Genomic DNA, 25,488 nt, shown 5'->3' on the forward strand with positions numbered 1-25,488 from the left:
ATGAACTCCAGTAAAATCAACACTTGTCTTAAGATCTCGAGCAGTGCTGTTTGGGGACCGGGAGAGCCAGTCTCTGGGGTGAGCCTTTTAGGCCTGGAAGGCAGGCATTTTCTCTTCCTGACATTGACGGGACGTGCTGTCTTGCCGTGGATCCGGGACCGCTTGAGGCTGAGTTGTTCGGCAACGCACTTGACAAAGAGAAGCCGTGAGCTGCCACGCTCAGGCCGACGTGTCTCTGGGCGGCGTAGGTGGGCCCTTGTCCCAGAGCCGCCTCCAGTCTCTGCGGGACATTGGACATGTCCTCATAATCCCGAAAGCCCTACAAAAGGGCTTCCCCCCCCGCCCCCCGCATTGAGCCTTTTAAAAGATTTAATTTTTTTTGATGACCAAAAAAACCAAAAAAAAAAAAAAAAACCCACCTCTTTGTAAAAGGAGAACATCTATTTTGCCTGTTCTTGCTTAGGGAGCAGAGAGTATAACCACATACACGTTCAACACGCACAAGGCGCAGCACACGTTCTGTAAGAGATGCGGCGTTCAGAGCTTTTACACTCCCCGCTCGAACCCTGGAGGCTTCGGTAAGTGAAGGGAATGGGCCGCCAGCCCAGGGCGGGGTGGGGGTGGGAGGACACGGAGACGTGCCGTGGGGCTGCTCCAGGTCAACGCTGGCCTATTTGGCTTGCCTCTTGCTTGGCTGGGCGCTTCCACACGCGTCTTATGGAAGAACAGGGCACTTTCAGCCAAGGTTCTTTTTTTTTTTTTTTTCCTCAAATGATGGCATAGAAGGTTGGGTCTGGTCATTCGCCCAGAAACCTTCCTGGGCCGGCTCTGCCAGAGCTGCGTGTCACTGGGGCTGACATTAAAGGGTGGACAGAGAAGAGGAGACAGGCCGGGGTTGGGGCCGGGGGGTGGGGAGGGGAGGGAATTTTAACACCCGTGATGGTTAAGGGAGTGAAGGAGGCAAGAATGTGGAGGATTGATAATGCCATTTAAAAAATTACTCCGTTTGGGGCGCCTGGGTGGCTCAGTTGGTTCAGCGTCCGACTCCAGCTCTGTCTGTGAGTTCAAGCCCCACGTCGGGCTCTGTGCTGACAGCTCGGAGCCTGGAGCCTGCTTCGGATTCTTTGTCTCCCTCCCTGCCCCTCCCCCACTCAACGTTTAGTCTTCTATCTCTCAAAAATAAATAAAAATGTTAAAAAATTAAAATACTCCGTTTGTTTCAAACACACACAGCAGAATCCCCAAGCCCCTCTTCAGGTGCAGTTAGGGTCTGAGGAGAGGAAGCAAGCTTGGGACACTTCCGCAAATGCAGTGTGAGTTGAGTGGGAAGCAGCAGGTGTTCCTTGGGATCTGGTGCCCTCCAGAGCTGTGGTGGGGCCGCTGTGACCGTGGCGGGGTTTTGTGCCTTATGGTTGGGGGCGGGGTGTGACAGCATCCTTGTCCTCCCCGCCCCATTTGTTCACCAGCTCCCGTTTGTTCCTCATCTGTCCCGTGGAGAGGCCTTCCTGCCTGCCTTAATCAAGAAAGGCTTTCGGAAGGTACAAGATCCTATAAAGGTGGGCAGGTGTTTAATGCTTAGGAAGTTCTATCTAAACCCTGGAAGAGGCCTGTGGATTCTTCAGGCTGCCAGTCAGATGGTTCTAGGCTTGAATCTTTGTACTCTCGGCGTGGCACCGAATGGTATCCAACCTTGGCATCCCTGGTTTAGGAAGTCTGGTCCCCATCTGAGAGGTGAGGAAAGCCAAGCTTTACCAGTGTGTCGCTGTTGATACACGGATCGGCGGTACGGCGACGCTTGTGGGTGTGGGTTTGTCCAAGAGCCAGCACAGTACCTGCTGTCATTCACCCCTGGGACCTTGCTTTTTCTGTGTCACCTCCCCTAGGAATCGCCCCCCATTGCCTAGATGAGGGCACCGTGCGGAGTGTGGTCATTGAGGAATTCAATGGCACCGATTGGGAAAAGGCCATGAAGGAGCACAAGACCATCAAGAACATGTCTAAAGAGTGAGCTCCTGCTTCGCCCTTCCTGAAAAGGAGGAACGATGGGGGCCAGCAGCTTTGCTGTCCCCGCTGCACCTCGGTGGTGCTCGTGAATGTGGCTGACTGGGGCCACCGGCTCCGTTGGCCAGCGGCCATCTGGATGTTCGCAGTTCGCTCCAGCTACTGGTTTCTTTAGGCAGCTCTTTGTCCTTCCTCAGCCCAGATTTTGGTGTAGGCTAGTTGGTATCCTTTCTCTTCTCAACTTTTGTGTGATCTTTTAGAAAAATAAATATTTTTAACATGAAAGCAGTTGCCGCGGTTTATCATTGTCTTTGCACTTTGATTTTGCTTCTGAGGCCAGTCATTTAATAGCAGATTGATTGATTATTTTAGAAGGGGGGAGGGGCAGAAGGAGAGAGAGAATCTTTTTTTTTTTCCTTAATTTATTTATTTGAGAGAGAGACAGCACAAGTGGGGAAGGAGCAGGGGGGGGGGAGAGAGAGAGAATCCCAAGCAGGCTCCACCCTGCCAGTGCAGAGTGTGATGGGCTCAAACTCATGAAACCACAAGTTCATGACCTGAGCTGAAACCAAGAGTTGAATGCTCAACCAACTGAGCCACTGAGGCACCCCTGATTTCTTTTTTTTTTTTTAATTGGGGTAAAGTACCCATAACATGAAATCGACCATTTTAATCATTTTCAAGTGTCCAGTTTAGCAGTGTTAAGTCCATTCACGTTGTTGTGCAACCAATTTCCAGAACTTTTCATCAGGCAAAACTGAATCTCTCTACACATTAAAGAGCAACTTTGAATCTCTCTCTCTATATATGTATATGTGTGTGTGTGTTTATATATGTGTGTGTGTACACACATATATACATATATATGTGTGTCTGTACACACATATATACACATATATGTGTGTGTATACACATATATATACGTATATACACACACACACACATATATACACACATACACATGTATGTATTACTGTTTATTTACAACTTTTTAAAATATTTATTTCTGAGAGAGAGACCATGTGAGCCGGGTAGGGGCAGAGAGAGAGGGAGACACAGAATCCAAAGCAGGCTCCAGGCTCTGAGTTGTCAGCACAGAGCCTGACGTGGGGCTTGAACTCACGAACTGTGAGATCATGACCTGAGCTGAAGCCGAATGCCCAACCGAGTGAGCCACCCAGGTGCCCCTATTTACAATTTCTTAAATGCTTATGTTTGAAAGAGAGAGCATGAGTGGGGTGGGGGGCAGAGATAGAGGGGGACAAAAGATCTGAAGCAGTCTCTGTCCTGACAGCACAGAGCTCAGTGTGGGGCTTAAACTCACAAACTGTGAGATATGACCTGAGCCAAAGTCGGACGCTTAACCGACTGAGCCACCCAGGCACCCTGGGTCTGTATTTTTTTTTAAAACGTTTATTTATTATTGAGAGACATCGCTTCTCGGCCTTTTGGCTAAGATCAAGTGTATTATTGAGAGACAGACACAGAGCGTGAGCAGGGGAGGGGTAGAGACAGGGGGAGACACAGAATCCGAGGTAGGCTCCAGGCTCTGAGCTGTCAGCACAGAGCCCGACGCGGGGCTCGAACTCACAAACCGCAAGATCATGACCTGAGCCGAAGTCGGTCACTGAACCAACTAAGCCACCCAGGCGCCCCAACTGAGTCTGTATTTTTAAATGAAGCAACATTTAGGAAGGTAGAATGGAAAAGTAACTGTGTGAACAGAGGTAGGGACCCAGAGTAAAGCCAGACTGGACTGGAGGCTTCCAATGGGAGGAAGTAATAGAAGGAATCAGAAAAACATGTTGGAAGCCAGCCTGTGGACAGTGTTGGATATTAAGCTCAGGAATTTGGCCTTTATTTTATTGTCATTGGGAACCCCCAAACAGCTTTGAACAGGATGAGTAATGCCTGGCCCGTTACGGAGTCTCTTGACTGGTTCCCCTGTCCCCCGACCCGCCTCGCTTCACATTGCTGCTTGTTGTAATCAGATCAACTTTCCTAGAGCACTCCTTTCGTTACCAAATCCTGAGTATATTCATAACGGCACATGCTTAATAAACATTTGCTCTTTGTCTAGGGAGATTAATCATGAAGTGACTCGTGAGGGAGACTAGACCGGGAGAAGGAACAGGGAGAGGAAATGCAGAGGGACTGGTGTTCCGTAGGCTCACCACCTCTTCCAGGCTGGCGGACAGCATGTTCACTGTAAGGCTGGAAGGCGCTGGTAAGAAATTACACAGGTAAAACATGAGTGCCTGATCTACCCTTCCTATTGCAATGTTATATAGAAACATAATTTTGTGTATCCTGCAAAACATCAGTGGCGCCACACTGCACCTTTTCTGCAGCTTGCATTTTTAAGGATATCTTGACCTCTTCATATCAATATACATATCCTCATTATTGACTGTGACATAGAATTGCACAGAAGGGGGGCGCCTGGGTGGCTCAGTGGGTTAAGCATCTGACTTCGGCTCAGGTCATGATCTCGCGGTCCGTGAGTTCGAGCCCCGCGTCGGGGTCTGTGCTGACAGCTCAGAGCCTGGAACCTGCTTCAGATTCTGTGTCTCTCTCTCCCACTCACACTCTGTCTCTCTCTCTTTCTCTGTCTCTCAAAAATTAAAAAAACATCAAAAATATTAATAGTAAAAAGAATTGCACAGAATGGATATTGTTTATTTAACCTTTTTTTTTTTTCATGGAAAGTTGGGTTTTCTGCTTTTCCTTTTGGTGAGTATTGGCAATAAACATCCTTTTCCGTGCATCTTTCTATATTTGTGTATTTGAGGATCTTTGTTGTCTATGTTCTGCGTTCAATAGAGGAAGGAAATGGTTCTAGAGGCTGCAAGAACTTGCCATTGCAGATCACTAGAATTCTTTCCTTTATGACCTTGCCTCTTCCAAACGCCTCAGACCTTTTCCCACGTGCACTTAATTAGATCACATGTTATTCAGCTTTTAATTACTGTCGACTCCACTTCCGTGTGGATTTTTCTTATAATATCAGCATGGGGCGGGAGCCCCACTGGCAGGGGTGAGAACGGCACGGGGGGTACATGCAGGATTCGGCCTTGACCGTGAGCAAGACCAAGACCTCTGATCAAGCTAGAGCTCTATTTTTGTTCCCCAACCTCTTGTGGTCCCAAGAACATAAACATTCTCTAGTTCTGGTGACTGTTCCATCCCGTTCTGTCTTGTCTCTCCATGAGGTTTGACACAAGGGTCACTTTTCACAGAATTCACTGACCTTACGCCCTGATGCTTTTTACCACCAACAGACGAGATAGGTGGTCTCCAGGGTAAGGTAAGTACCCTCCAGAAAATGCTCTGTTGGTATGTGGGAAGAAGATGTTGGGATTTTAATGTATCCTTTTAAAATTTATTTTCTGTGGATGTTTTAGAATATATATATTAGCACTCAAACATATGTTATTATTAAGGGGTGCCTCGGTGGCTCAGTCAGGTCATGATCTCAGGTCATGATCTGAGGGTCAGATCTGATTCTTTGGCTCAGGTCATGATCTCAGGGTCATGGGCTGGAGCCCCCATCAAGCTCTGTCCTGGGCATGGGGCCAAGAATCCATGTTTTGGATTCTTTCTCTTCCTCTGCCCGTCCCCCTCATTCATGCATACTCTCTCTCATATGTATATATATATATTTTTTTCACCTGAATATATATGTATATATATGGTTGAAAAATCATAGTTAGGAGATCACTGCTGTATTTCCCCCTGATCAGCGCTACCCATCAAACATCTATCTATCCATGGTTGTAGCAGTTTCTATTTCTTTTATTTTTTTTTAAGTTATGTATTTACTTTGAGAGAGACAGAGACAGCATGGGGGGTGGGGAGGAGCAGAGAGGAAGGGGGAGAGAGAATCCCAAGCAGGCTCCACACTGCCAGTGCAGAGCCTGACCCGTGAGAGCCCCTGCCATGCAAGATCATGACCTGAGCAGAAACCAAGAGTCAAATTCTTAACCGACTGAGCCCCACAGGTGCCTCCCAGTTTCTAGTTCTTGAGAATAAATGCATACACATGGAATTGCAGAGTCCAGGGATACATACATATGCAAGTTTTTTGATATATCGATTTCCAGAAGGTTCCACTATCTTGTGTTTCCTCCGGCAGCATATATGTGTTCATACCCTCACCTACAGAACACTAGGCGTTATTATTTATAGAAATCTTTGCAAATTAGATACATGAAAAGTGACATTTTCTTTTAATTTTTATTTCTTGGGGCACCTTCAGCTCAGGTCATGGTCTCACAGCTTGTGGATTCGAGCCCCGCATTGGGCTCTGTGCTGACAGCTCAGAGCCTGGAGCCTGCTTCGGATTCTGTGTCTCCCTCTCCCTCTGCCCCTCCCCTGCTCACGCTCTGTCTCTCTCTTTCTCAAAAATAAATAAACATTAAAAACATTAATTTGTATTTATTATTACTGTGATTTATTTTTTTCCCATTTATTGTGTGTGTGAAAGAGAGAGAGAGAGAGAAATACCTATTCATGTCATCTGCAGTCTTCATCTTCCTCACTGGAAACCCCTCCCACCCTATTCCAATCAGCACCTTCAGTGAAAAATGGACTTTCATTCTTGCTTTAATTTGCATGCTCTGGCTACTGCTTAGGCTAAAGAGTTGTTTATTGGCCATTTGGATTCGCCTGCTAATAACATTTAAAACTTTTTTGTTGTGGGGGCGCCTGGGTGCTCAGTTGGTTAAGCGTCAAGCTCTTGATTTCAGCTCAGGTCATGATCTCCTGATTTGTGAGGTCGAGCCATGTGTTGGGCTCTGTGCTGACAGCTGCAGAGCCTGATTAAGATTCTCTCTCTCTGCCCCTCCCCCATGCTCTCTCGCTCTCTCTCAAAAATAAATAAATATTAAAAATAAATACATAAAATTTTTGTTGTGAAATATCTGTCTTTTCCTTTACATAGTTTCCAGGCTGGCTTGGTAAAGAACTGCCCTGCTCCAAGGTATATGTGCATTTAGTCTCCCAAATTTCCCAAATGATATGTATATATATGATATGATACATATATATATAGATAGATATAGATATGGATATAGATAATTTTTTTTTGAGAGAGAGAGAGGGAGAGAGAGCAGAGGCACAGAGAAAGAAAGAGAATTCCAAGCAAGCCCCACGCCCAGTGCCCAGCACGGAGCATGATGTGGGGCTCAACCATGACCCTATGATCATGACCTGAGCCGAAATCGGGTTGGATGCTGAACCGACTGAGCCATGCAGGTGCTCTCTATAAACAACATTGTTTCGATTTTTGCATGTAAATCTATAATTCATCTAGAATATATTTTTGTATTTGGTATAAGGTAGGGAGGTTTTATTTTCTTCCAAATGCCTGACCAACCATACACATTTATAAAATCCTTTCTCGCTGAATTAAAATGTCAACATCATAGAGTGATTCTCATATAATTTGGATCTATGTCCAGATTTTTTCTTCTGTTCAACATTGGTTTACTCCTTCACCTCTATATCTTTTGATTGCAGTGGGTTTATATGTTTTAATATATAGAAATGCAGGTCTCATATTTCTTTCCCTTTTAATATTTATATTTTGGCTATCCTTGGACATTTTTGCATCTAATATACTTTTCAGATAATTTTGTTGAGGCCCAGAGAGAACCCAGTAAGATTCTGACTGCAACTATATTAACTTTTTATATTAACTTTGTAAGAAGGGAATTTATACATATGTATATAACATGTAAACATATAGATTTCTAAATTAAAACTTACATGTACTACATATGTTTGGTGTCCAATTTATTTATTCACCTTGTACAGAGTTTTGTATCCGTTTAGCGGGGAATGCGGTACAGCTCCCCGTTTTTTCAGGTCCTGCAGTAAACTTGTTTTAACTTTTTAAAACTGTATATTCGATAGAAAAGCAGGAAGCACTAACATCTGGTTAAAACATGAATGATTTCTTTTAATTTTGTTTTTTTTTAGTTTATTTATTTTGAAAGAGAGAGAGCAGGGGAGGGGCAGAGAGAGTCCAAGCAGGCTCCCGAGCCTGACGTGGAGCTTGATCCCGTGAACCGTGAGATCACGACCTGAGCCAAAACCAAGAGTCTGACGCTCAACCAACTGAGCCACCCAGGCGCCACTATGAATAAGATTTCTACTCTAGCATTTTGTATTTACTAGGCTGGCAGGTCAGACAGAGTATCACCGGGTTCACAGAGTGATGTATCCTTAGAGTGAACTAGAACATTTTACTGTAATCTCTTTTTCACACTATTTCTTGAGTTGCGACATAATTCATATACCGTAACATTCACTCTTTTTAACTCCTAGGTTTGAGTATATTCACAAGGTTGTCCAACCTTCACCACTATCATTTCCAGACATTTCCTCACCTCGCGTGCATTAGCAATCACTCCTTTCCTGTACCCCCAAGCCTTGGAAACCACTAATCTACTTCCTGTCACTATGAATTTGCCGATTCTGGACATTTCATACAAATGGGACTCATACCATATGTGGCCTTTTTTTGTCTGGCTTCTTTCACTTAGCATAATGGCTTCAAAGTTCATCCTCACTGTGTCCGGACTTCATTTTTTTTATGGCTGAATAATAAACAGAATGCCATATTTTGTTTATCTCTTCATCAGTTGATGGGACATTTGAGTTTTATGAATGAGGCTACTCTAAACAATCGTTTACAAGTTTTCATGTGAACATATTTTTAGTTCTCTTGGATATAGACCTAGGAGTGCAATTGCTGGGTCCTCTAGGAAATCTTGAAGTTACTAAGGAATTGTGAAACTGTTTTCCACAGTAGCTACACCATTTTACATTCCCATCAGAAATAAGAGAGTTCCAATAGCTCCCTATGCTCACCAACACTTGTTATTTAGTGTTTGTTGGTCTGTTTTAATCATAGCCCTCCTGGTGGATATGACGTAGCATGTCATTGTGGGTTGTTTTTTTTTAAATTTTTTAAAATGTTGATTCTTTTTTTTTTTTTTTTTTTGAGAGAGAGAGTGTGTGGGGGAAGGGCAGAGAGAAAGGGAGACAGAGAACCTGAAGTAGGCTCTGCACTGTCAGTGCAAAGCCCAACATGAGGCTCAAACCTATGAACTGTGAGATCATGACCTGAGCTGAATTCAGACACTCAACCAACTGAGCCACCCAGGTGCCCCTCATTGTGTTTTTTATTTGCATTTTCTTCACGACTAATGATGTTTTTGTGATTGTTGGCCATTTGGATATCTTCTTGAAGAAATGTATATTCAAATCTTTTGCCTGTTTTTTACTTAGGTTGTCTTGTTGTTGAATTGTAAGAGCTCTTTATATATTCTGGATACTAGACCCTAATCAGATATATGATTTGCAAAACATTTTTCTCATTTCATTTTCTTGGTAATGTCCTTTGAAGCATAAAGTTTTCTGTTTTTTGTTTTGCTTGTGCTTTTGGTTTCATATTTCAGAAACCACTGGGATGCCTGGGTGGCTCAGTGGGTTAAGCGTCTGACTTCCGCTCAGGTCATGATCTTGTGGTCTGTGGGTTTGACCCCTGCGTCAGGCTCTGTGCTGACAGCTCAGAGCCTGGAGCCTGCTTTGGATTCTGTGTCTCCCTCTCTCTGTCCCTCCCCCACTCATGCTCTGTCTCTCTGAAAATAATAAACATAAAAAAATTTTAATTAAAAAAAAAAACTGTTATCTGATCCGAGGTCACAAAGACTTAATCTGTGTTTCCTTCTAAGAGTCACATAATTTTGGCTCTTGCATTTAGGTCTTGGCAGTAATTTTTGAAATTGGGATGTGTGAATCTTCCAGCTTTGTCCTTTAAGGCTGTTTTTGGCTTCTGAGTCTCTTGCACTTCTGTATGAATTTGAAGATCAGCTTGTCAATTTCTGCAAAAAAAGATGGCCGGAATTTTATTAGTAGTTGTAAAATTTAAAAAGATCTTGTATCTTTTATGTTAATCTTCTTTCTAGGCATCTTACAGTTCTTGATGTTGATGAGAATGGGATTTTTAAATTTTCATGTCTGTCACATCATTGCCAATTAATCTACTGATTTTTGTAAAGATGTGTATTGTCCAGTTGCCATACAAGTCTCCTCGTTTATTATAGTGGCTTTTACTGACATTGCTTGGGTTTCTAAACAGAGCCAACTCCTAATACACCAATTACTTTATTGTTCTGTTATACTTCCGAACGACTTAGGTAATAATGACGATGATGATGAGTGCTTCATTCCTACCTTGTCCACTTAGTTTTAGACTGCTGGGTTTTGGTACATAGTCTTTATTTAAGTTGTATTCTTTTCTTTTTCTTAAAAACTGTTATAGGAATAGTGACTGAATTTTGTTGTCTTACAGCACCTGTCAATTAAAAAACATGGTTTGTTTTTTTTTTTTTTTTTTGGAGCACCTGGGTGCCTCAGTCGGTTGGATGTCCAGCTTTGGTTCAGGTCATGATCTGGTGGTTCATGGGTTTGAGCCCCGCGTCGGGCTCTGTGCTGACAGCTCAGAGCCTGGAGCCTGCTTCAGATTCTGTGTCTCCCTCTCTCTCTGCCCCTCCCCTGCTTGCTCTGGCTCTCTCTCTCTCTCTCTAAAATAAATAAAACATTTAAATTTTTTTTTAAAAAATAGCAGCAGGGGCGCTTGGGTGGCCCAGTCCGTTAAGCGTCTGACTCTTGGTTTCGGCTCACATGATCTCACGGTTTGTGGGTTCAAGCCCCACACTGGGCTCTGTGCTGACAGCTCGGAGCCTGGAGCCTGCTTCGGATTCTGTGTCTCCCTCTCTCTGTGCCCCTCCCCTGCTAATGCTCTATCTCACTCTGTCTCTCAAAAGTAAATAAATGTTAAAAAAAAAAAAAAAGTTATTTAATTATACTTAAAAAAAATGTGGCCTGGAAAATCTGCTTTGGGAAATGTATTAGGAATTTCTCAGGGGCTAATAAATAATTGGATTTTATAAATGTTTTATTACATAAGGAGTGAACGTTGACTTTAAGTTCTTTACATTATCCAAATGCTGTGTCTTTACTATTTGCCAACCTCATTTGTCCAAATTCTGAAAGAATATTAAAGCCTTACATTATTATTATTGTGTTTCTTTAAATTTTTAAATGTTTTTATTTAGTTTTGAGAGAAAGAGACACAGAGCGAGCGGGGAGGGGCAGAGAGAGAGAGAGGGAGACACAGAATCCAAAACAGACTCCAGGCTCTGACCTGTCAGCACAGAGCCCAATGTGAGGCTTGAACCGATGAACTGTGAGATCATGACCTGAGCCAAAGTCGGATGCTCAACCGACTGAGCCACCAGGCAGCCCAGTTTTTTGTTTTTGTTTTTTAATATAAAGAACTTGGATTTCTGGGAGTTTATTTCATGTATCTGGCTGCTGTGATATTTGGTGCATATCTTCTCATGGAGTGAATCTAGTACTGTTCTAAAATATCCCCCGTTCTGGGTTTAACAATTTTTGACGTTTGGATTTATGTTGTCTCCCTTTCTTTTTGTATGCCTTTGCTTGGCATCTGGTAGGTGGCTCATCCTTTTACGTTTAGCCTCTCCTTGTTACTTTTAGATGCTAGATTTTGTTTTCTCAGTTTTGTTAGGGAAATTAACCAGTCTTTTTTGTTTTTTTTGGAAGTAACTGACACCTGATTTCATTCTTTTCGTATCATTTCCATTACAGTTGTTACATTTTATGCTTCCTTTCCTCCCTTCCTTCTTTTTCTTAGTGCTGCAGGCTTTGAGGTTTCTCTTTGTTTCCTATTCTCCCCTTAGTTAATTGGGATTCTACACTTTTCAGGTGGTCACCTTGCCCAGGCTGAAAAAGCAGAGGGAGCCCGTATTGGTCTCCATCTTCTTGCCCCGCACCATGCCGCTTTTCCCCACCAGCTTCCCCTTGAGCCCCGGGGGAGGAGGGGGGGGGGGGCTTCACAATGCTTTTATCTCCCGCCCCCAATTCGAAATTTACGATTTTGCAGCACACGTGTGTATCTTTGTGAAAAACAGAAGCTGGGTAGAACATGGGGAGCCCTGCTGATGCACCCACTCAAGTCTCTTTCTAATGAGGTCAATTCTCCTTTATTATCCCCCATCTGTAACTGTTTCTCATTCTGGAAACTCCCCTTGTTCACATGTTAGGACTCCTAGCTTTTGTTTGTGTGTTTGTTTCCTTAGATGTATTTTTAAAGTCCCTTTTCCATCATGATTTCCTCTCCCCCCTCCCCCTGGGTTCTGAGGATGTATCCTGTACCTGACGTTCCAGATCACTAATTTGGCCACTCCTGAGAAACACCTGTGTTTTGTCTGGGCCAAGGCCCCAGCTTTCACTGTTTTTTGTTTAAATTTTTTTAAATGTTTATTGATTTTTGAAGGAGAGAGAGAGAGATGGAGTGTGAGCAGGGGCGGGGCAGAGAGAGAGACACACACACAGACTCTGAAGCAGGCTCCAGGTTCTGAGCTGTCAGCACAGAGCCCGACGCGGGGCTCGAACTCACGGACCGCGAGATCATGACCTGAGCCGAAGTCGGACGCCCAACCGACCGAGCCACCCAGGGTCCCCCCCATCCTTATTATTTTTAATAGTTTCACAGCATTCTGTTTTACTGGTATACCCACATTTCTTTAAGCAATCCTGAATCGATAGACATTTGGACTGGCTCAGTATTTGACTATTATAAAGTGTTACAGTGTCCATTCCTTACATCCCTCCTTTGCCACATGTAAATCTACAATGTAAACCATTGGAAGCAGAAATGCTGGGTCAGAGGGTATGTGACTTTACCTTCCACGGAGGCTGTACCATTACGTGTCTGTCAGCAGAGTATTAGCCAGTTTTTCTTTAATGAATCATTTCCATACAAAATCCAGACTATCCTGGATATACACATTTTTTAAAAACTTCACATTATATCAAAAGTGTACTATAACATCATAACCATTCATAAACAACAAAATCCTTTAAAATGATAAATGTTCATTTTAATTTTTTTTCTACATTTATTTATTTTTGAAATACAGAGAGAGACAGTATGAGCAGGGGAGGGGAAGAGAGAGAGGAAGACACAGAATCAGAAGCAGGCTCCAGGTTCTGAGCTGTCAGCACAGAGCCCGATGTGGGGCTCAAACTCACGAACCGTGAGATCGTGACCTGAGCAGAAGTCGGAGCCTTAACCAACTGAGCCACCCAGGATCCCCGATAAATGTTCATTTTAGAAAGAGAAGCTTACTAATAAGAAATTCCCTTTTTTTTTTTCAAGCAAGCTCTATACCCAACATGGGGCTTGAACTCATGATACCCCGAGATCAGGAGTCACACGGTCTACCAACTGAGCCAGCCAGGCACCCCAGTAATTACAATTTGGATATATATCTCTATATATCTCTGTCTCTCTCTCTTCAGCTTGAGCCAAAGTCCGATGCTTAACTGAGTCGCCCAGGCGCCCCAAGTAGGGGTATTTTATAAGCTCTTAACACATAATGAGACTCGCAGTCCAGGGAAGAGGGTTGAGTGCCCGTCTTGCCAGCAGCAGGACAGACGGCAGCCTGGCCCCCACGCTCTAACCAGCATCAGTGGCTTCCTTCTTGTCACGGTTTCATCGGGAGGCTATTAGGAGCTTCTGACAGATTTTAAGTAGACAGAAAACATAACCACACTTGCATTTCGATTCGAGCTTCGGGGCCTGATAGCCCTTTCGGTCCCTTTTGGCCCCTAGGAGGCATTCAAGAGAGCTCCAGTGAGCAGGTCTCTAACCTGTTGCTATGGAGACAGCAATTGCGGGCCTTCCGGCACACTGGACAACGCACACCGAGAGCCTTTCTGTGTCGGGACTTGAACGTACATTCTAGTCCCTCTGCTTTGCGCCTGCTTACTCTGGAGACCTCAGAATGCCAGCCGCTCATCTTTCCCGAGCCCCGACTGCATGCCGGACCCTTTCCATGCGTCTACCAGGCGTCATCTCTTCCGAGGTGGGTACCATTACGGTCCCCCATTTTGCAGAGGAGACAATGGAGGCAGAGAAAGGTCCAAACACCTTATACGTGGTTATGCTGCTGGTAAGTCTGGCCTCACACCCAGGCTCACCAGCACGCGGAGCCCCAGCTCTTCAGGGCTGCGCTTCCCTGCCTCAGGCCACCTCCCTGGACCAGTAGCTGGACTGTGGGAGTGGCTTCCAAGCCAGACGCCTCAGAGTCTTTTTGTTTGTAGCACAATTTTAAGACATCCGCTTTTTGGGGCACCTGGGTGGCTCAGTCGGTTAAGCGTCCGACTTGGGCTCAGGTCATGATCTCACGGTTTGTGAGTTCAAGCCCCACGTCAGACTCTGTGCTGGCAGCTTGGAGCCTGGAGCCCGCTTTAGATTCTGTGTCTCCCTCTCTCTCTGCTCCTCCCCCAGTCATGCTCTGTTTCTCTCTCTCCTTCAAAAATAAATAAAAATATTAAAAAAAAAAAAAAGACATCCGCTTTTTGAGTGTTACAAAAAACAAAACACAAAACACAAAGAAAAAACAGTTCCAGATTTGTCTTCCTTTTTCCGGCTTTCCCCAGAAGCCTGGGAGCTGAGGTATTTGATTGTAAGCTCCTTCAGGGCAGGGCCCACATCATACCAGTCTCAGTATGAAATGCCGGGCACAGGGTTGGGGCCTTGGGAGCCCCAATTTAAGGACTGTGATGCTAAATGGAGAACTTCCTCTAAATTCAAATCTGACACATAGGCCACAACGTTAATCAAAGGAATTATGGTTGAACTAGTTCAAGAAAGACTGTGTGTGTGTGTGTGTGTGTGTGTGTGTGTGTTTGGCAAGCCTGCTTTGGAAACGATGTAAAAATACTGCATCATGGCCTCTGTGAAGTGATGATGTCAGCACACTTTTGCCTTCATTTGTAATCCTAGCAGGCTCTGTGCTATGTGTTTGACATACATTGTGCCCTTACATAACCTGTTTTTCACGAGAACTTGAGGATTTAGCAGGGTGGCTGTTATTACCCTTGGGTTTGTTTGGTTTGGGCTGCTGTAGGTTTTTTTTTCCCCCAGACGAAGAAGCTCAAGCTTGGACAACCCGTTGGCCAGCACGCACCCCCCCCCCCCCCCCCACATATGTTAGAGGCTCACGGCATGGATGAGCAGAGCTCTGTCTGCCTCGGCCCCGGGGAGGCGAGCCAGCTCACGGCCAGGCGCCAGGCTTCCTGGGCTCGTTCTTCTCCCTTTCTTCTGTGGACCGGAAAGCTCTTCAAGGCTTCAGAGGAAGTGCAGAGAGTTGATTCTCATGTACCTGGAGAAGAGCACGTAGAGGCGGCGGAACCAGAGCAGCTGGCTGCGGTGGCAGGACATGGCTTTCTAGAAGAATCCAAGAGGACCAGTTGAGAAACCCTTGCACTGGAGCAGCTTCTGTCATGCTCACTTCTGCCTTGCACGCCCACGAACACATTTCACACACTGTGGCCTAATCTGGCTTCTTCCTGTAACTCACTAAACCTCTCTGGGTTGGCCCCCACTCACTGCCTCCCCGCCCCATCTCTCACTTACCACCATGTGATAAAAATCTTGTGATGCAAATCGCAGTTATAGCACTGGAGTCTCCATGCATTATCTTGATTTAACAACCCTGTGAGTTAAGTACTGTTATTGCTTAAATTTTTTTGTTAGTGGACGAGGAAACTTGTCAGTCTCAAACAGCTAGTACATGGTGGAGCTGATATTTGAACTCAGAGCCATCTGAATGGTTCTCAAGCCTACATTCTTAATTACTTTGCTGCACTAAGTCGCATATATAACACATACAGGGATGTTTTGTGGGAAGCAAGCTAGGATATTATGCTCAAACTCCCCTGAATTAGGTAAGCTGGGAGGAAGAGGAAGAGGGGGAGAAGAAAAAGGAATACGCATAGATATGGGGCACCTGGGTGGCTCAGTCAGTTAAGCATCTGACTTTGGCTCAGGTGGTGATCTCACAGTTTGTGATTCTGAGCCCCACAGGTAGAAATCACGAAATATAAAACTTTCTCTTGCCATCATAACCATTTATGGTTCAGTAGTTTTAACCATATTCACATTGCTGCATAAAAAATCTGTAGAACTTTGTCATCTTGCAAAAATAAAACTCTAAACCCACTAAAACCCAACTCCCCGTTTCCCCCTCCCCCAGTCCCTGGCAACCACCATTCCACCTTCTGTTTGTGTGATTTTCACTGCTCTAGATATCTCATGTAAGTAGAATTACACAGTGTTTGTCCTTTTGTGACTGGCTTATTTCACTCAGCAAAATGTCCTCGACGTTCATCCATGTCGTAGCAGGTATTCCTTTTTTTTTTTTTTTTAAGCCTGAATAATATCCCATCATAAGTGTGTAGATTTCTTAATCCATTCAAATGCCATGGACATTTGGGCCTGCTTCTACCTGTTGGCTATTGCGTATAATGCTACAATGAACATGTGGAACTATCTCTTCGAGACCCTGCTTTCGATTCTTTTGGATATAAACCCAGATTGCTGGATCATATGGTAATTCTATTTCCTTTTTCCTTTCCTTTCCTTCCTAGTAAACTCTACCCCCGACATGGGGTTTGATCTCACGAACCCGAGATCAAGAGTCGCATACTCTACTGACCAGCCAGGTGCCCTGTATTTACTTTTAGTTTTCTCATCCTCAACATAATTCAGGTGTTCTGACCTGGTCAAGAGGAAGCGGTAAATTCATGCTTCCTGTTCCAAACACATAGCGATGACAGAGGAAAATGCAAAGAGACACGGATGGGTCAAAACTAACACCAAGAGCACCATGAACTTAAAGAATGTGGACAGAGGTGTGAGAGGCCAAAGCAGAGGATTACTGGCTCAAGGGCTCAGAGCAAAGTGGTGGCTGGGAGTTCTGCTTCTGGTCTCACTGCCGGGACTCTGCTGGAGCGGGCAGGGGCTCCCTCGTCAGATAAGAGGTTGGGGGGAAAAAATGCCGCCGACTGCTTTGAGACCAGCACTGAACAGTTACCTGCTGGCTCTGTGACTGGAGCTGCCAGTGACGACCCGATTCTGGCCTTCAAGCAATTGCAAACTCTCTAGATGAGGAGGGAGAGCACAGAGGAAGAGGGGAGTAACATCCCCCAAGTCAACCACCTAGCCCCTAGTTTCCAAATCAGAATTCCTGGAGACATGACGTAATGTGATGCAAAGAAAGAGATGTAATCAAATTAGCAACTAGACCATGAATATATTTTAGATGAAGATAGTTTCATAGAACATTTTGTCAAAGACTGATTACATTTTGGACATTCATAGAGCTAAGGGGGAGGAAAACCAGCTTAAAGACTAAATTATCGGGACACCCGGGTGGCTCGGTCGGTTAGGCGTCTCACTTGATTTCAGCTCAGGTCATGATCTCACAGTTGTGAGACTGAGTCCCTTGTCGGACTCCGTGCTGAGCGTGGAGCCTGCTTGGGATTCTCTCTTCTCTCTCTCTCTTTCTCCTCTCTCCCTCCTTCTCCCTCTGCCCCTTCCCCACTTTCATGCACATGCATTCTCTCAATAAAAAAAAAAAGAATAAGAAATTATGAAATTTAAAAAAATGGAAGTGAAACAATAGGTGGTCGTAAAATAAAAAATTAGGTATTTTAGAAATGGAAACAAAATTTGAAATAGAGAACAAATGTGAAAGAACAATTAGGAGACACAAAGCATAGATTAAAAGTCCTCAAGGTGGGGGGCACCTGGCTGGCTCCATTGGTTAAGCATCCAACTTTGGCTTGGGTCATGATCTCACGGTTTGTGAGTTTGAGCCCCACGTCAGACTCTGTGCTGGCAGCTCAGAGCCTGGAGCCTGCTTCAGATTCTGTGTCTCCCTCTCTCTCTGCTCTTCCCCCGCTCATGCTCTTTTTCTCTCCCTCCTTCAAAAATAAACATTAAAAAAAAATTTTTTTTTTAAGTCCTCAAGGGGGGGTGCCTGGGTGGCTCAGTTGGTTAAGCGGTTAAGCATCTGACTTTGGCTCTAATCATACTCTCATGGTTTGTGGGTTCAAGCCCTGCGTCGGGCTCTGTGCTGACAGTTCAGAGCCTGGAGCCTGCTTCAGATTCTGTGTCTCCCTCCCCCACTCATGCTCTCTCTGAAAAATATCATGCTCTCAGAAATAAATATTTTTAAAAAATAATAATGAGTCCTCAAGGGACAGCTGGCTGGCTCAGTCAGAGGAGCACATAGCTCTTGATCTTGGGGTTGTGAGTTTGAGCCCCATTTTGGGTGTAGAGATTACTTAAATAAATAAACTTAAAAGAAAAAAGATTGAGAGTCCTCAATATGCATTCAGTAGGAATCCAGGAAGAGAACGGAGGGAACTTCACTCAAGTGCTGTTTGAAGAGAAAATAGGTGAGGAGTTTTGAGAATTGCCAACAGATAGAGGTCCCCAGGTTGAGAGTACGAGGCAGAAGAAATGAGCAAATCTACCCTAGACCTACTGTAATAAGACTGTGGAACCCAGAAACACAAAGATAACCTGAAACATTAACATAAAGGAGATTAACTGTACATGACTAATAAGATTACAATGACAGCAGGTTCCCGTTGCCAAAGGATAAGGATGGGAGTTACATCTTCAAACACCTTTGCAGAGGGCCTATAACTCAAACTAAACCTTTATTTCCAACTAACCTCATTCAGAAGGCAACATGCAAACACTCAAAGGCTAAGAGAAGTTGCCTTCCTTAGACCCTCACTAAAAAATGCTGAAGAATAGGCATCAGCCAAAGTGAACCCAGAGGTAACGTGTGGGATACAAGAAACAGGGAAGGGCCAGCAATCTAGTAGGTATCAGCAATGCTATCATAAGGTACAGTAACAGAGTGGGGCAGAGTTGATCAATGAGCAATTAAAACCTGCTAAAGTTGGGTGGCAGGGAGGACAAATACAGATTGCTTTGAATTTTATGGTTATGAATGATATTACAATTTTAGGGCTAACCACAGAAATACCATCTATAGCTTCCAAAACAGAGGGGGAGAAAGCAGGGAGAGGGGCCATGGAAAATTTGACCAATCCAACAGAAGGCAGGAAAAGGGTGGTGGGGGCCGGGGGATAACGTTAAACAGAAAACACAAAATAAGATAGTAGAAAAAAGTCCAAATAGATCAATAGTTACAAATAAAAATAAACCAAATATACCCACTTGCTTTCATAGCACACTTGTACTGAGCACAGCATAAGGTATAGAGTTGTTGAATCACTATGTGGTACATTAGAAACAAATGTCAACTACACCTCAATAAAAGAAACAAGATATTTCGTAGAAGGATTAAGAAAAAAATACAACTATATGCTGCTTACAGAAGACACATCTAAAAATTACAAGTGATTAAAAATAAAAATAAAGGTATTAAAAAGCCCCACACTGGGCATGGAGCCTACTTAAAAAAAAAAAAAGGTATTAAAAAAGATGAACCATGTAGATACAAGTCCAAAGAAAGCTATCATAGCAATGTTAAGATTAAAATAGAATTTAAGACAAAACCATTAATAATGTGAGACATAGGATAATAAAAGGAATAGTTTGCTAAGATACAATGACCTTGATCTTTTTGTGCACAAGACACACATAAAGCAAAAACAAAGACAAATGGACAAATGCAAACTCAGGGGAAGAGATCTCAACATACTTGTATCAAAGTAGTAGATCAAAAAAGTAGTAGTAGATCAAAAAGTTAAAAAAAGTAGTTAGAATACACAAGTTGTGACCAACATAAGTACTAAGCTTGATCTACTGGTAAGATCTAGAGTCTGAAATGCAAAGCATAGAGCACACACAAACTTTTGAGGTAAACAAGTTAACATTTACAAAAAGGGATCATAAAGTAGGTCATTCATTGAAGAACTCTCAATAAGTCTTTAAAAACCAGTATTACACAGGCCACATGTAATGACCAGAAAGCAATTCAATTATAAGTCAACAATAAAAAGGCTATATCTTGATTCTTGTTATGGTAGTTATGTTCTATAAAGTTACTGCAGACACTTGATTTAGTCAATACTGAATCATTGTTCCTGAGAGCCTCTGGTCACAACATTTTCATCAACTGATCAACACATAACCTTGTGTTTTGTTTTCGTTTTTGTTTTGTTTTGATTTGTTTTTTGAGAGAGAGAGAGAGAGAGCACGAGCAGGGGAGAGGGGCAGAGATAGAGAGAAAATCCCAAGCGATGCAGGGCTAGATCCCATGACCCTGGGATCATGACCTGAGCCGAGATCAAGAGTTGGACGCTCAACTGACTGAGCCACCCTGGCGCTCCAACACATAACCTTGTTTTATCTGTGTTTTTTTGAAGGCACCTTATTCAATATTATGTTATCAATTCATTAATACTGAATTCACAACTAATGGGGCTATAACTCATACATGAATGAAGCTTATCTAACACACGTACTTCCTCTGTAAGATACGTCACAGCTTTCGCACCCTTAGCCTCATTAGGCAGCACTTTGATGCTATATTTAGAAGACGTTTTAAACCCAAAGTCACCAACAAAACAAAAATGAGAACAATGCGACACTAAATATACTGGGAAAGGATACTTGTTTACAGTAGGAGAGCTGAAATGAGACGGCAGAGGGTCACCTTGTTCAACAGTTGGGAACCTGTGTATGTGCATTGGTGGTGACTTAAAACTTTTCACTGCCTTGCAAATACGCATGTCCACAAATGACCGCAAAAGCACCAGGAGTATTAATTCTGGGGTTACAAGTAAATTTTAGCACGTAGGCACATTTGCAAATGTGGAACTTGAGGGTAATGACGATCTACTGTATCTAATCACACATATGCATTTTAAACTCTAAAATACGCCCTTAAACACTTCATGTATTAAAGAGGAACTCACAATGGGAACTACAAATTAGTTATAACTGAATGGTGGGAGAAAAAGCACATATCAGAACTTGTCGGGTGCAGCTAAAGGAATACTTCAAGGGAAATTAATAGTATTGAAGTGTATTATTTTAAAAGACTGAAAATGGAAAAAAAAAAAGGGCCAAGAAATTTAAAAAAAAAAAGTGTCGGGGTGCCTGGTGGCTCAGTCGGTTGAGCGTCTGACTTCAGCTCAGGTCATGATCTCATGTTTCATGGGTTCAAGTCTTGCATCGGGCTCTGTGTGACAGCTCAGAGCCTGGAGCCTGCTTCGGATTCTGTGTCTCCCTCGCTCTCTGCCCCTCCCCTGCTTGCACTTTCTCTCTCTTTCTCTGTCTCTTCCCAAAATAAACACTAAAAGAATAGTAAAATAAAAAATAAAAATAGTGTCAAACATGAGTAAAGTAGAAGGGCAAAAATAAAGTACAAAGATTAATGACCTACCAAATAAACAAGGGAGAACACATATTTCCGTTTAGTGTTGCATGTTCAACATCTGGCAAAGTGCCTTTGGTAGGTATCCATGTTTAATGCAGACAGTTTAGAAAAGAAAACTAAGGGGCGCCTGGGTGGCTCAGTCAGTTAAGCATCTGACTTCAGCTCAGGTCATGATCTCACAGCTCGTGAGTTCGAGCCCACATTGGGCTCTACGCTGACAACTCGGGAGTCTGAAGTCTGCTTCAGATTCTGTGTCCCCCTCTCTCTCTGACCCTCCCCTGCTTGCACTCTGTCTCTCTCTCTCTCTCAAAAATAAACAAACATTAAAAAAAAAAAAGAAAAAACTAAGCAGCAAAAAGAAATCATTATCTTGAGTTCTCTCAGTTCTACTCATTGCTACTCTTCTCTTTCTGGTGGACTGAAGTCAGCTGGGGGTCACGCCTGTAGACAAACTGAGCAATCCTCCTTAACTGCCTGCTCCCTAACTCCATGGTTCTTAGAATCACCTGCCCTACCGCCAGCTAAGGGTTTTCACTACGAGGGCCTTACTGGGCCTGTCATTTCCTCCATAGACACCTAAGCCTCTGGCGGTCTATCCTACTGGCTCTTTACATTGGCTCCTTCACAGAGGCTCCCGGCAGGTCTCAATTCCTTAGACTCAAGCTGTGTGGTACATCCATACAAGGGAATACAGGCACCCATTGCAATTCAAATACATAAGGACATAGAAGAAAAGAGGCATAATATTAGAATAGGTTTTAAATAGTAGGCACTGTGTGATCTCATTAAAAAAAAAAAATATATATATATATATATATATATATATATACATATGGACACCTGGGTGGCTCAGTCAGTTAAATGTCCAACTTCAGCTCAGGTCAGGGTCTCACAGTTCATGGGTACAAGCCCTGCATCAGGCTCTGCGCTGACAGCTCAGAGCCTGCTTCACATTCTCTGTCTCCCTCTCTCTCTCTGTCCCTCCCCTGTTCATGTTCTCTCTCTCTCAAAAATAAGTAAACATTAAAAAAATTAATAAAAAAGGGGTGCCTAGGTGGCCCAGTCAGTTAAGCATCCAACTGCAGCTCAGGTCATGATCTCGCAGTTTGTGAGTTCGAGCCCCGCGTCGGGCTCTGTGCTGACAGCTCGGAACCTGGAGCCTGCTTCGGATTCTGTGTCTCCCTCTCTCTCTGCTCTTCCTCCACTCATGCTCTGTCTCTCTCCCCTTCAAACAAATAAATGAACTTAAAAAAAAATTAAAAAATATATATTTATATAATATTCTTTATATAGAGGACATATGTTAACAATAATTACCTTTGAGTGGTGGCACTGTGGGTAATTTTTATTAATTATTTTTATTTTCTTCTTGATGCTTTTACGTATTTCTAGATTTTCTACAATAAGCATGTATTGTTATTTACTTTTAAAAAAGCGTGTGTTATTTTTATAATCAGAAAAAAGGGTGGGGGTGCCTGGCTGACTCAGGAGGTGGAGTATGTGACTCTTGATCTCAAGGTTGTAAGTTGGAGCTCCATGCTGGGCGTAGAGATTACTTAAACATAAAATCTTTAGGGCTCCTGGGTGGTTCAGTTGGTTAAGTGTCTGACTCTTGATTTCGACTCAGGTTATAATTTTGCAGTTTGTGAGATCGAGCCCCGAGTCAGGCTCTGCACAGACAGCATGGAGCCGGCTTGGGATTCTCTCTCTCTCTGCTCTTTTTTTGTCCCTCTCCCTGCTCACACTCATTCTCTCTCCCGTGTGTACACACACTCACTCTCTCTCAAATAAACATTTCAAAAAGATTTAAAAAAATCTTTAAAAAGAGAAAAGAAAAGAAAAGAAAAGAAAAGGTGGAACTCCTTGAAAATCTATGACTGCCAAGGTCTAGCTAGATAGTCCTAACACTCAGGTGCTGAACTGCTGTGGAAAGTCTTCAGTCAGGGGTCATGAGGAGCCAGGGGGTCTGGGACACAGATCCAGAGGGAGGAGTCCAGGAATTCACAATCCTCACCTTGGCCTGTGCCACTTCTTTGCTGGTGAGCACGAAGAGGACATCCCGGGTCTGAAGCAGAGTAAAGGGCAGGTCCAGGAGGGAGATATACTTGCGTAACACATTCACTGACTGAAGTGTGAGCACGGAACACCCTGGTTGGGGGGAGGGGAGAGGGGAGAAGTGAAGAGTCTTGTTGCTTCCAGGCAGATTCCCCCTGAGCACCCTACCTCTCCCTTGGGGCTCAGGGCAGGGCAGGACCGTGGCCATGGAGTTGCCAGATGACTCTGTAGCACCAAAGCTGTGTTTTGCCCATCATCCTCACAGGCAGGAAGAGTGACAGGGTCACAGAACACCTGGCTGGATGTCCTCTACTTGCTACATGCCTTAGTAAGATAAGGTTGGTTGCTAGAGGTTGGGAACTGGCTACATCAAGGCCAAGGGAAAAGCGATGAAGACCGGAATTTCTGTATTGGGAGGCAAGAGACCTAGTTCCTGCTCTGGCCCTCAAGACCCGACAGATTTAGGGAAGTCCCTTCAGCTCTCTGAGCCTCAGTTTTCTCATCTGTAAAATGGCATTGACAGTGTGGGAGCCTGTCTCACAGCATTGATGTGAGGATCGAATAAACTACAGTCCCATTCTAAAGCCCTCACAGCTTGGTAAGCTCAGCCCATTCAGAGGGCCGAGCTCTCTGCACTCTACTTACGTTTTCATTTGCTTCATCTTTATAACACTCCTGAGGGATGTATATTACTCCCACTGACAGAGCAGAAACTGGCTCAGAGAGGTTAAGCATCAGTGTCACACAGTGAATGGTCAAGTGGGGTCAAACACCTTCTAACTCAAACAGATGAACCCATCAAGCGCCCATCAGCCATTGACAAGTAATTGGGGGCTGGGATGTGAATTCAGACAGACAGACCGAAAGAACACTGGAGGTGAAAAAGACCCACCTGGTGAGAAAGCTAGACAGATGAACGGCCAAGGCCCAGAGTCATGGTTAATTTTATGTGTCAACTTCACTGGGTCACAGGGTACCCAGATACTGGGCTGCACATTATTTCTGGGTGTGCCTGGGAGGGTTTTTTCGGATGAGCTTAGCATTCAAATCGGTGGCCTCAGGAAGCCAGATTGCCCTCCCCAATGAGGGTGGACATGATCCAATCCATTGAGGGCCTCAATAGAAGGAAAGGTGGATGAAGGGAGAATTTTTTCTTTTCTGCCCATTAAGCTAGGACATGGGTCATCACCTGCCCTCGGCCTGGGATTTACACCATTGGCCGATCTGCTTCTCAGGCCTTTGGACCCCACTAACTGACCCCCAGGTTCCTGGGCCCCCAGCTTGCAGAGATGCTAGACTGTGGGACTTCTCAGCCTCTGTACTTGCATGAGCCAAATCCTTATAATAAGTTTCTTTCATATTTGTATCTCCTATTGGTTCTGGTTTTCTAACCCATCTGGCCTCCCCTCACACCCAGAGGCTGCCTGGCTGGCAGGGCACTTCCCAATGGATACAACCTGCTTTTAAGGCTGGAGGACCCACACTGACAGACACACTGAACTAGGTCAGAAAGAGTGTGGTCCAGCCTCCCCGGCCCCACCTTTGCTTGGCCTATGGCAGTTTTCCATATATTTACACTTTTTTGTCCAATAAGTTTTTTTAGAGGGATAGTAACTAGCAGACTTTGGCAAAAGGGACAACTTACCTTTAGGTAACTTCCCTTCTGAATGCAGGGTCCTGGAAGAAGAAAGGACAGGAGTGAAAGGGAGCAATAATTCCTTTGCAGGAAGAGCCTTCAGAGCGTAGAGGTCAAAGGCAAGCCTCTTCAACTTGGGCCACAATGGCATGTAGATTATTTTGAGTTAAAAGCAATCAAAACCCAGCAAATTGAGGAAAACCACTTATATCCCCCTCAACCACCTAAATTTGCTCTGGAAAGGGGGTCTGTACCAGGAAGAGAACTAGTCAAAGAGATTGCTTTTTACCTAAAAATCTTATGTGCATAACAGGGAATCCTTTGTCTCCAAACATCTCCTCTCATCTTCCTGCTAATGTTCTTCCTCTTCTTTGTACCTCCAGACTCCCGCCCTCCTCCTGAGCTGAGGATGACATATAAGCCTCAGGTTGCCTGACCATCTTTGGAATTTCATATTTGTGTAGATTCTCCATATGACAA

The 25,488-nt window shown here is 44.0% G+C and overlaps 2 protein-coding genes across 13 annotated transcripts in view; one reads left to right on the forward strand and one right to left on the reverse strand.

Moving 5' to 3' along the window:
• The window catches only part of CENPV (centromere protein V), a 46,647-nt gene extending 42,042 nt beyond the window's left edge, over positions 1-4,605 (forward strand). For 3 of the 9 annotated variants that reach the window (XM_053211487.1, XM_053211488.1, XM_027047405.2), the window contains 3 exons: positions 464-578; positions 1,467-1,556; positions 1,884-2,286. In XM_053211487.1, coding sequence (XP_053067462.1) covers positions 464-578; positions 1,467-1,556; positions 1,884-2,008 — 330 coding nt within the window. In that variant the 3' untranslated portion in view covers positions 2,009-2,286. Of the gene's footprint in view, positions 1-463; positions 579-1,466; positions 1,557-1,883; positions 2,287-4,081 lie in introns of those variants that run through there. The other 6 variants (XR_003416617.2, XM_053211489.1, XR_008293942.1 and 3 more) reach the window with 5 other exon arrangements.
• A 3,332-nt stretch (positions 4,606-7,937) lies between these two features.
• Positions 7,938-25,488, reverse strand: part of PIGL (phosphatidylinositol glycan anchor biosynthesis class L) — an 84,816-nt gene continuing 67,265 nt past the window's right edge. The window contains exons 5-8 of one of the 4 annotated variants that reach the window (XR_003416619.2): positions 25,018-25,049; positions 23,332-23,465; positions 15,110-15,334; positions 7,938-9,893 (exon numbers count right to left, since the gene is read on the reverse strand). Coding sequence is in view for 3 of the 4 variants with exons in the window: in XM_015079587.3 (XP_014935073.1) it covers positions 15,236-15,334; positions 23,332-23,465; positions 25,018-25,049 (265 nt within the window). In the remaining variant the exon portion in view is untranslated. Of the gene's footprint in view, positions 9,894-13,793; positions 15,335-23,331; positions 23,466-25,017; positions 25,050-25,488 lie in introns of those variants that run through there. The other 3 variants (XM_015079588.3, XM_015079589.3, XM_015079587.3) reach the window with 3 other exon arrangements.

The sequence above is a fragment of the Acinonyx jubatus genome, chromosome E1 (assembly GCF_027475565.1).
Source record: "Acinonyx jubatus isolate Ajub_Pintada_27869175 chromosome E1, VMU_Ajub_asm_v1.0, whole genome shotgun sequence".
Classification (NCBI taxonomy): Eukaryota; Metazoa; Chordata; class Mammalia; order Carnivora; family Felidae; genus Acinonyx; species Acinonyx jubatus.